The 11,879-nt window shown below is 40.9% G+C and overlaps 1 protein-coding gene across 4 annotated transcripts in view; it reads right to left on the reverse strand.

Annotated features, from left to right (window-relative positions):
• The window catches only part of Spata5 (spermatogenesis associated 5), a 164,912-nt gene extending 153,153 nt beyond the window's left edge, over positions 1–11,759 (reverse strand). For 3 of the 4 annotated variants that reach the window (XM_041659596.1, XM_041659593.1, XM_041659595.1), the window contains exons 1-4: positions 11,539–11,759; positions 7,494–7,618; positions 5,662–5,819; positions 603–661 (exon numbers count right to left, since the gene is read on the reverse strand). In XM_041659596.1, the coding sequence (XP_041515530.1) occupies positions 603–661; positions 5,662–5,819; positions 7,494–7,618; positions 11,539–11,698 (502 nt within the window). In that variant the 5' untranslated portion in view covers positions 11,699–11,759. The remainder of the gene's footprint in view (positions 1–602; positions 662–5,661; positions 5,820–7,493; positions 7,619–11,538) is intronic. The other variant, XM_041659594.1, reaches the window with a different exon arrangement.
• Between the last annotated feature and the right edge of the window lie 120 nt (positions 11,760–11,879).

Raw genomic sequence — 11,879 nt, forward strand, 5'->3', positions numbered from 1 at the left:
GCTATTTACCCTATGGACCAGGTTCCAAAGGAGGAGAGCAAAGCTTTCCTGGGGGGTCCAGGTGAGAGTGTGTTTAAACTAGTAACTGCAGCTTCCTCTTCCTCCCAGATGTTTACAGCCCGAGACTGTCGACCTACAGACACTTCCTCCCGAGATTAGCCCTCTTTGTTGTACCTAATAAAATACTGAGATTTCTGTCTGGTGGAAGTAGCAATTGCTACTTCATCAGAGTGAGCACATTAGACCCAAGCTTTCCTGTATATGTCTTTCTGTGTTTGTCTTTTCTTCATTCCCTTACCCCTATTTAGGGTGTGAGGACCCAAACCACTGCGGCACAATACATACATGCATGCATGCATGCACGCACATACACACACAGGGAGAGGGAGGGGGGGAGGGAGAGAGAGAGAGCGAGAGAGCGCGCGCTTTACTTCTACTACCAGTTTTGTCTTCAAATGGGTATTTGAAGAATGAAAATAGTCTGGGCCGGAGAGATGGACAAAAATAAGAGAATAGTCACTTAGTTATTTAAAAAAAAAAAAAGAGTCAACAAGCACTGTTTGTTGCTTAAAACTGAAGACAATTTAAAATACTATTCTCACCTAGTTTTCTCAGAATACAACCAGTCAGTTCTTCTTCATTAATTTCCTTATCTTTGTCACTACAGAGAGAAAAGAAAAACAAACAGAAATCAGCATTAGGTACATTAAAAACTAAACCACAGAAAAAGTGCCAAGCATGGCTGTTATAGAACAGAAGAACAATTTGTCTAAAACCTAAAAGCAAAAGGCACAATTTAGGCAGTTTTTTATACTTTTCAGATACATATTTCTTGCAGGAAAATATCTTCAGTTTGATTCTACAGAAGGTTAAGGGCAGTGATCTTCAAAACGTAAGGTAATATTCATTAGGAGAACACAAAACCATAAAAACCAATCCCATATGAAATGTCAGAGCACACTGCATGGAAATGGTAAATACTGTTCTATAAAACATTTTCTTATACACATATACTTCATGTACACGTATCATATACATGTGTATGTATAGCTATCCATCTATCTAGATATTCAAGAACCATGCATGTTAAATCATAATGAGAAGGATATTTCTGTGTGTATCAGTCAAACACATCTGAAAACACACTTGCCTAAACTGATTACTCCATTTCTGAACTTGCCTAGAAGAGAGAAAGGCTTTTATTCATAGCTAACTTCATCCCTTTTGCATAATTTACACATTAGATCTTCAGGAAAATCAAATCCTGTATAGTGCATTACCTGAAGAGATACAAGTAGGGAAAAATAGGTACTAACTGCAATGAAAATTGATTCTGAGGGATATGCCTAAGGAAAACATAGGGCTCATAATATTTGAATGCTTTTGTTGAGGGTCTCTGATTGGTAGAAGTTTGGGATCGTCCTAGTAATCACTGTCTCCACCAGAAGAGCTGTATACAGGAGTACGGGAAGTAGGCACATCTAATACCACTGCACCTACTTTTAAAAGCCTGTTTATAAACAGTTTCCAAAGGGCTAAAGAGAAGGTTCGGAGGGTATCTGTTGCCCAAACAACAGGACCCTGCTTCGGATCTCCAGCACCCACATAAAAGTTGGGCTTGTAACCCCAACACTGCAAAGGAAGATATAATAGATAAATGTCTTGGAACTTTCTAGCCAGCAAATCTACCCAAAATGGCATACTCCAGATTCAGTGAAAGAGAAACAAATGTATGGACAAATAGACACAAACAGACAAAAATAGAATGAGATGACTGAGAAAGACATCCACACTTGTACACAAGAGAGCACACCTCCAGCCCCACATACATTTGTATACACATGCACACACACCCCACTAAAGAAAATATTTTAAATAATTACATAAAGTTTTCAAACACTCTCTCCCTCTTCCATTTCTTAACATAATGGTGCTCCTATTCCGATGCAGCATACATAGAATCCTATCAGAACTAGGTATTCAAGATCTATGTAAGAGATACACAGCTATACAAATTCCTCACCAAGAACAATGGCTCTGTTTTCTCTATCAGTGTGAAGGAAAGAAACCTCAGAGAACATAACTACCACAAATAAACAATGAGAATCAACTACATACTTAGTTTAACTTAAATTGAATTATATTTGTAAAACACCAAATCAAGTTATACTTACATTACTTTTAAGATTTGTTTTTTTAAATATATGTGTATTTTGCCTTTATGTATGCGGACACACAATCTAAGTGCCAGAAGGCACTGAATATCCTAGAACTAGAAAAACAGGTGACTAGAAAACCATGTGGGTGCCAAGAACAAAACCTGAGCCATCTTACAAGAGCGCCAAATACTCTTAACCCCTGAGCAGTCTCTCTGGCCCTTACTTATTTATTAAGTGAATAAAAGACAGTTACAAATTTGAAGAACAGGTATAGATAAAAGTCATTTCCATTAGAAATAGCTCCAATATCACTAATAAAATTCTTTGGCTACCCTGATTTAAATGACTGATATTCCTAAGTGGAAATTAACTTTCTTGTTTACATTCTGCTGCCCTATTTAAAATATAATTTTTTAAAGAAATCAAAATTTGAAAACCAAGATACCATTTAAATCCACAGTCATTTAAAATCATTCAACAATGCTCAGCCCCAATAAGGTGAGACTAGTTCAGACAATGACCAGTGCTAACTCCAGTCAACAATGACTACTTCCTGTCTCGCTGTTTCAACACATTCGGATGATAACCTGCTTTAACAGCAACTGTGCCATCAAGTATTTAATGAAACATACAACTTACCCATTTCATTTGCCTCAAAGGGGTAAATAAACCAGTCACAGACTTATGAGCCCAGCAATTGAGAGTAAGACAAGAGGCTCACGAGATGGAGGCCAGCCTGGGCTACCTAGTGAGATCCTAAATCAGGGAGGGGTGGTACACAGACAGAAATAGATACCTTGAAAGGCATGACAAGAAAATAAAAATCAAAAGGATAAATGCATGTTTGTTCATTCTTACCAATGTGTGCAAGTGATGTGTTCTTAGCTACCTTTCTACTGTGGTGATGAAGCACCATGACCGAGGCAAATTATAAAAGAACGCATTTAATTTGGGGGTTCTAGAGGGCTAGAGTCTATGACCATCATGATGGGAGCACGGCAGCAGGCATGGCAGCCATGGTACTGGAAAAGGAGCTGAGAGTTCACAACTGATCCATAAGTACAAGGCAGAGAGAGAGCGAGTGGAAATGGTGTGGGATCTTGAAACCTCAAAGGCCACCCTCATGACATACTTCCTAATCATTGCTAAAATAGTTCCACCAACTGAGGACAAGCATTCAAATATATGAGACCACGGAAGTCACTCGCATTCAAACCAGCACACATGTATAAGCATCTAATACATAAAACTGATTCTCAATATTATAGTCTTTGCTTTTGCTATCTAAAACAATGTTCATTAAGGAGTTCTGAAATGTTCATTAACTGTTCTGAAAACAGTTTCCTGTTTTCAAAGGGGGCAGAGGGATGATGCCAAAACCCAAGCTTGGAATATACAAAAAAAGAAAACATTTTAAACTCAAGATAACAATTTTTTTTATTCTTACACATACATTGCCTAAATTATTACTAAGCTGGCATTAAATTATCAAAAGGCTCTATTTATTAAAGCAAATTTGGGTTAGACTTTCATCAGCAATCAATTTAACTCAAAATTCTACTGGAGGATGCGTGAGACACTATATTCACCCTTCAGTAGGAGCAATTTAAAACTCTTGGTAGCAACAGGTCTTTGTTTTTACTTGATTGAATGTGAGCAATCAAGTTCTTTGCTTGAACTATCATAGTTAAAATTATTTCTTGAGCTGCCTACAGTGACATGTATCTAAAGTACTCAAAAGGAGGAGGTAGGAGCAAGCCAGATTGAGCTAAAAAGTTGAAGAAAAACTGCCTCAAAACACAGACAAATAAAAACACATGGAGACAGTTCGGTTGCTAAAAGAACTTGCTACTATTCTAGAGTTCTGTGTTCAGGTTCCAGTACCCACACGGCAGTTCACAAGCACCTGCAATTCCAGTTTCAAGGAATCCTATTCTTTCTTCTGGCCTTGGCAGGCACCAGGCACAGCCACACATATGATGTACATACATACACACAAGCAAGACCTCATACACATTAAAAATAAAATTAAAAACATTTCTTTTTGTAGCTAATTAACAAAGAGACCACAAGCAAAGGTGCAAAAAATATAAGACTGCACAATGTTGAGCCATCAAATGGGACACATATGGCATCCTCTCTTCTGAAGACTCAGAGATCATTGTGGAAGAGGGGACAGGAAGAGTGTAAGAGCCAGAGACAGTGGATACAAAGAAGCAGTATCTTCTGGACACAGCAGAGAGTTGCCTATATGAACTAACCATCACTGTGACACCATGCACATGGCCTGTAGAAGAACAAGCCATACCAAATCCCAGCAGGGAGAAGGGAATTGGGCACAAAACCCTGCCCCTAGACCTGAAGCTATTGGGAGAGCAGCTGCTAGCTGCTAGGAGAGGAAGAGCCAGTTTTATCTAAGAATGTAGACCCTGGTTAGTCAATGTTGCTCCAGTAGAAGGCTACATATCCAAGGGCATGTGGGCAGCACAAATTAGTGCTTACAAAAAGAACATAAACCTAGGTGGGTAAGGAATGAAGAGATGGTAAAGGGGAGGTGAATACGGCTGAGATATATTGTATTCAATTCTCAAAAGAATTAACAACAAAAAAATAAAAAAAGTATTTCTGGGGGTTATGCCTCATTAAGAAGTTAATTTATGCTTTGTTAATTATAAAGTAGTTGACATTTTCATATAAGAATAAATATTCTTCAGTGGCAAAGAGAAAAGAACGATTTCTTAGCTAGTCACAATAAGTTGTAAGTGCCTTGATTTAACTGCAAGTTAAGATAAAATACACTGCTAAGTATTCAGTTATAATCCCTTCACTTAAAATGTCAGGGCTACTTAACTACAGGGCATCAGAGTCCCTTATACATAAATTGTATCCACCTATTTGGCCAATGCTATCATAGTGTATCACTACTCATTTAACATGTGGCTATCAAGGCTAGACATGGGAGTATGAGTATATGCAAAGCCCTGGTTTCCACCCCAAACACAAAGGAGAAATTTTCCAGTATCTATTGGCTATGTCAGGTGGATCATAAGTTCAAGGTCAGCCTGGACTATATGGTAAGAACTTGCTTCAAACAGACAAATGAGCTACAAATATAGCAGACATGTTGGATTTTAAAGATTTGATTTGGAGAAGGAGCAGAGTGTGTATGTGTGAATAAATCCATTTCTTCGTCTATTTAGAAAACCCAAAATGAACATGTTTATATTTCTCTTTTTATTTTAAAAAACCTATTTATTTTAAGTTTTGCTAGCATGTATATCTGTGTACCACATTTGTACCTGGTGCTCCCCAAGGTCAAAAGAGGGCTTTGGATTCAATGGAACCAGTGTAATGGATGGCTGTGATCCATCATGTGGGTGCCGGGAACCAAAGCTGGGTCTTTCCAAGAACTCTTGACCACTGATCCATCTCTCCAATACCCTTCACTACATTTCCTTTGGGCAGCTTTGAGCTAGATAGTCACCAAAGAAAAGAACCAAACCTCAGTGCCAAGTCCATTTCCTGAGCCTGGAGCACAGCTCCCAAAAGAGGCTGGACTCGAATGGTCTCTCCAGCTTTCACACCCACATTCTTCTGTGCCATTTCGCTCAGGCCTACTTTGCCTCCAGGAAATCCTGCAACCGGCCAGGCTGTATAAACCTACTCAGAGAAAAAAAAAAATAACAATATCAGAAAATCAGTACATATAATACCATCAATTTATAAGGAAGGGAATGTTAAGCACATTCACTACACAGAAAACAATCATTATTCCCAAACAGTATCTCACACAACCTGTAGTGGGATAAACTGCAATTCAAAAATATAAAACGAAATCCTATGTAAGTTCGCAAATTATTTTTAACAACTATTACATCTTCTCTGAAGATCAGAAAGGAGCTCATAGTGAGATGATAGAAGGCAGACTTAAAAAAAGACAAAAACATTAATAGATGGTAATAAGTAAAGGAGAAAAATATTAAAAGCAGGATAACTTGTAATGAACACAGTCCGGTACTTCCTCTCTATGACACATTGCAAACAGTGGCTCAGCTGGGTAGTTGTGGTGCATGCCTTTAATCCCAGCACTCGGGAGGCAGAGGCAGGTGGATCTCTGTGAGTTCGAGGCCAGCCTGGTCTACAAGAGCTAGTTCCAGGACAGGCACCAAAGCTACAGAGAAACCTTGTCTCAAAAATAAAACAAAACAAACAAACAAACGAACAAAAAGAGTCTCTTTAATCCTGGGTCTTAGGGCTGAAGAGTGTAAAGTGTTTGCTATGCAAGTATGAGGACCTGGGTTCAACTTCCAGAACCCATGGAAAAAGCCAGGTGTGGTGGCTCACACTTGTAATCTCAGTGCTGAGGAGGCACTGGGTCTCTGGAGCACACAGGCCAAATAGCACAGACACATCTATGAGCTCCAGGTCAAATGACAGGACCCATCTCAAAAATGAGGTGGGGCAACCAAAGAAACATCTGTGGTCTCTACATGCATAGGACACATGCACACACATTCTCATGAAAGAACACACAAACATCTCCCATGGGTGAAAGAAGCAGGGAGCGGGGAACGGGGGTTATGGCAGAGGCAGGAATTGGCAACAGGCAGTCAGGCTGCTGAAAATCTGAGAAAAGCTCTGGTCTTGAAGTCCTCATCCACATGACATCAAGGAGAAATACAGGCAAATCTGGGGAGACTCAGTAAGTATTTGTATGTAGGGCAGATGCTCTTCTTACCTCAAGACCACGTTTCTGCACAGAAATGAACTTAACGACTAGGAGAAACAAAGCTTAAAGGGACACGGGCACTACCTCCCTGTAAAAAACACAAAAAAGCAATGGCCCTTTCTCTACAGTATTTGACTGACTACTATGTACATGACAGACTTATTTTTCTAAAGATTTATTACTTTAATTATGTATATGTACATATGTGTGGTGTGAAGGTATATGCACATGGGCTGGTGTCCACAAAAGCCAAAGGCATCGGGTTCCCCAATAGCTGGAATTATAAGCAATTGTGAGCTGACCAATGTGGGTGCCAGGAACTGAACTCAGATTCTTTGGAAGAACATATTCTAACTGCTGAGCCATCTCTACAGCTCTCTTTAAAAGTATATTTTTTTAGAGTCAGCAAGTGGTTCAACAGGCAAAGACACTTACTCCCAAGCCTGACAACCTGAGTCTGACTCCTGAGACAGACATGGAAGGAAAGAATCAACTCCTGATTCACATATACAATTAAAAACTTCTGTTCACTGACTCCTGACTGTATTCAAAGTTAAAACCAGAATGATTTCCAATGCTTCTAGTAAAAGGATAAGGAATTTTACCTCCTGCTTTCCATCCAAACTGGTAAGGAGCACTGGTCGGCCTATACATATGTTTGCAGACTTCATAGTATTAAGTCCAAGATGAACAAGGGAATTCTGGAATGTCTTAGGAACTTTGCCATCTACTATAAAAAAAAAAAGAGAGAGAATTTATTTTATACTCTCTTATAACTGAAATTAAAGCATTTTTAGAATAAATGAAAATCCTATATTCATATAAACATACTATTGAGTTTATCATATCCTGAAGAAACCTCTTTTTTAAACTAATGTAAAACCCAACTTTTTGGAATGCTTACTGGTAAATTGTGAGAATAACCTACAAAGTTTAACGTAAGGAGAAGAAATCTTTTGGTTCATTAAGGACATATTGTGATGGGGAATATTAACTCAGAGTAGAGCACTTCTCTAGCATGGCCAAGGCCTCAGGTTCTGTCCTCAGCATTGTCACAAATGGCAGCAACTACAAAAACTAACTATACTTCCAAGAGTCTCTGCACTTAGCACAGAAAGAACCAAGTCAGGTGCTAGATTTCAAAGACTACTACCGGAAAAAAAAAAAAAAAAAAACCCTCCACATCTCCCTGCTAATGGAGCTCATGTACAAACTTTCAGCCAAGTCCTTGTGTCTTAATATACCACTATTATACACTTCTCTGCTTATAACATCCAAATCCACTAAAGCTGACCACAGAATTCTACCAGTTCTTTTTAGTAGGTGCATTCATACACAGGGTAGTGGAAGATAATTTTAAGGAATCTACTCTTTCCTTTATACCATGCAGGTTCCAAGGATCAAACTCGCACTCACAGCTTGGATCAGCTAATCACATTACATTCACAATCAAAAGGAAGAAATGAACACATACAAGACCTTACTGTTCTCTGGTCTAACTGTGGATGTAACGTGGACGGTTCTCTCAAGGTCCTGCCACTGTGCCTTCCTGTGATGATGAACTATAACCTGAAATTGTGAGCCATAATAAATCCATTCTCCCTTGATCTGCTTTCCCAGGTATCTTATCGCAATGGGAAGGAAACTAAGACAGCCTCCACACGCACCACAGGTTACGTATCACTACATTATAACTGTGTTATGGGCCTTACTCAATCAGCAGGTATGTATCACTACATTATAACTCTGTGTTATGGGCCTTACTCAATCAGAAAGAACCTTGATAGTTTTTGGCTACTCTGGGCCAGTAAGCTCTCAAAATACATCTGTTTCTAGCTCCCAAAAACAAGACACACCCAACCATACTTGGCTTTTTAAATGGGTGCTCAGGATTCAAACTCAGGCCCTCATGCTTGCAAAGCAGGTGCTCTTACCACTGAATCATCCTCCCCGCCTCCACATCCAGCTTTTTACATGGGTGCTTGATATCTGAAATCTGGTCCTTATGTCTGTGCCCCAAGATCTTCACCCCGTCATTTCACCAGCTCATAAAGTCAATTTCAAACAATCATCCACCCTTGCTCCATTGCCTCATGGAGTTTGTAATCTAGTAGGACTAGCTATCCAGTGAGCTCTGAGTAACTGTATAGTTACAAACTAAGACCATACAACCTCAAATTGACTGTGAGACTTAGCCTATTCTGTGTGATCTGACCTAATTAGGAAGAATTAGAGAATGCTAATCAACGAAAGTGGTGTTAAAATTCAGGTATGGAGGAGGAAGGAATAACTAACTATGAAGAACATATTATTTTTCTTAAGGGAAAAGCAAGCACAGATGCTGTGGAGTATGATCCATTCTTCAGAGACTAAAAAAGATGAGCAACAAAGAAAGTTGCTTAAGGAAGGCAAAAGCCATGCAGGGTAGTGTACTACATCAAGATTCCAACTGTAATCCTAATAACCATGGAAAACCGTGGGGAAGAACAGTAGTATCACTATAGGATTTCCATTTTAAAACATCATTCTGACTACAAAGTAGAAAAAAGAGTAAGAGGACAAAATTGCAAGGAGAGAAATCAAATAAAGGCCATTGTAGCAGTTCAGGTGAAAGATGATGGTGTCTGGGTTTGACATAGAAGCAGCAGGAACGCTGTGAGAAGGAATACAGAAAATATCTGGCTTATACACAACTCAGTAATGGAGCAGATAGAGATGTGAGAAAGCTGTGCTATGTCTAATCCCTAGATTTCCATTTGTTTTTTGCTTTTTTGAGACAGGGTTTCTCTGTGTGACCCTGGCTGTCCTGGAACTCACTCTGTAGACCAGGCTGACTCAGAGATCCACCTGCCTCTGCCTCCTGAGCGCTGGTTTTAGAGGCAAGTGTGGCCACCACCGCCCAGCAGTTTCTGAATGATTTAAGGACTAAAGTTTGTATTACTGGAAGTAGAAGACTTAGGAAATTGATTCTACAGGGACTATGAAAAACTAAGGGAAGAAGTAATGGACAATACTATTCAAGATATAATCTACAAACTACTTGTTAACAAGTTCATAATAAGGTTAAGTACAAAACCAATCACTTTAAAACTTTTACTGCAAGTAGATAAAAGTCTGTGTCTGTGAACCCAATAAATATCATTATTTTGGTTTTTAAATTTATTTTTCTAATTGCACTACTTTACAAAACTGTCAATATGTGACCTACTGGCCATTTTTAACTTTGCCACAGGAAGTGCTTGAGAAATTCTAATGTAAAACACACTGAATCAAGAATAAAAAACAGAATGCTTTACAAAAATGAATCAAAATTGAAGATGATATAAATGAGAAACTTAACTTTGGATATCCTTGCCATAAATTAAGAGAAAAAAGAGGGTATCAGACTTAAGAATTAAGGAACTTCAATATTTCGGAGTCAGATGGAAGAGGTGAAACCTGCAAAGAAAATGATCACCAAGGCACATGGAGAAAAATTATGAAAGTCTAACGATAAATAAAGTAAGCAGCAAAATGCTTTGAGGAGGAAGAGACCTACAATGCCAAAGGCCACCAGCATCCAAAGGCAAGTACTGAAAACCGTGCACTCGGCTTGCCAACACTGAAGAGCTGTGACCACTACAGAGCAGCTCCCAAGGGACGATGGCATGTAAGTCAAAAAGGACCAGGAGAGTGGGACTGACAAGGAGGCGGAGAACACTCCATTTAATGAGCAGGCAGTAAGAAGGTGTGCAGAGCGTGGTCGCAGGGAGAAATCGTGGAACTTTCCCAGAGGTTTGAACTAGAAGAAACATGAACGTATGTACACGACAGCGGGGAAGGTCTACTTGAAAAGAGGTCGAGTCTACAGTACAGAGCAAGCTGTATTCTAATTTCTATGTCAGAATAAAAACACTATGCTCACGCTAAGAGTGTCTTTAAAGTCTTACCGAACATAAAAACCAAGTCCCTAGTTAGTCTTGACTTTTCAGATCTAAGTCTGTTCATTCACCCAAGTCAACAAAACTCATCTAAGACAACGGCTCTGGAATCAAAGAGATCTGAACTCAAACATGGACCCTGCCCCTGGTGGCTGTGTAACCCAGATGGAACCCAGTGAGCTTTCTCTACTCTGTAAAACGGCCCTCGTTCGGTGCTCATCCATCACGGCTTCTGCGAAAACTGGATGAGCTGTGCGTGTGACCATTACCGCTAGTGTGCAATGCACCAACAGCAACAACTAGATATCAGAACCTGCGTGGTCAATGAAGAAAGCGCCGTCCTTCCTAAAGCCACGACGCTGTCTGCTAGGCAGCACGGATTCCCCACCAAAAACCGCTATCTGGCTTTTTAGCGTCAGCCTGCTGAGTAAGAACCATTACTGCAGGGTTAGCTGGGCAGTAAAATCTCCAAGGAGCCGAGGCCATCTCGAGCGCGGCCATAGCGGGGCTGCTAGTCTCGCTCGGCAAGGCCCAGGGACTTGCCCTCCGGTGCCGCCGCCCGAGGAAGCAAAGGAAGGACGAATAGTAAGGGGAAAATTCGGAATGTTGTGCAAAGAGGGTCGGAGCGGCCGGGCTCGCCGTAGCCCGCGGGCTCCCGGGTCACGCCCACCTGCACACGCCGCACCGCCCTCGGGCGCTTCAGCCTCGCCGCTGCCCGCGCTTTCCTCACCTTTCTCGAGGAAGTTGGTCACCACCAGCATCCCCGGCGCCGCCACGTCAGGCCGGGCCAGTGGACCCGGCGTCCCCGAGCGAGACGAAGCAGCAGACAGCGAAGGCGAGGTGCCCTCGGCGCTCTCCTTCTGCCGCTTTCGGTTCTTCTTGGAAGACATGACCGCAGGCTGTCGGAAACAAACCGGAGCCAAAGCCGGCTCAACGTGCGCGGCTCGGGGAGAAAACTTCCGGGTCAGAGGTCAGCGGCTCGGCGCGCTCGTCCGTAAAGCTCCACGTAGAGCGCAGCCTGAGCTGGTGAGCGAGGGGCTCTCGTGACGCTTTCGTAAAGGAAGATGGGCG

Source organism: Microtus oregoni, unplaced genomic scaffold (genome assembly GCF_018167655.1).
Source record: "Microtus oregoni isolate MIOR12 unplaced genomic scaffold, Mior012 000010F_ref0000083, whole genome shotgun sequence".
Classification (NCBI taxonomy): Eukaryota; Metazoa; Chordata; class Mammalia; order Rodentia; family Cricetidae; genus Microtus; species Microtus oregoni.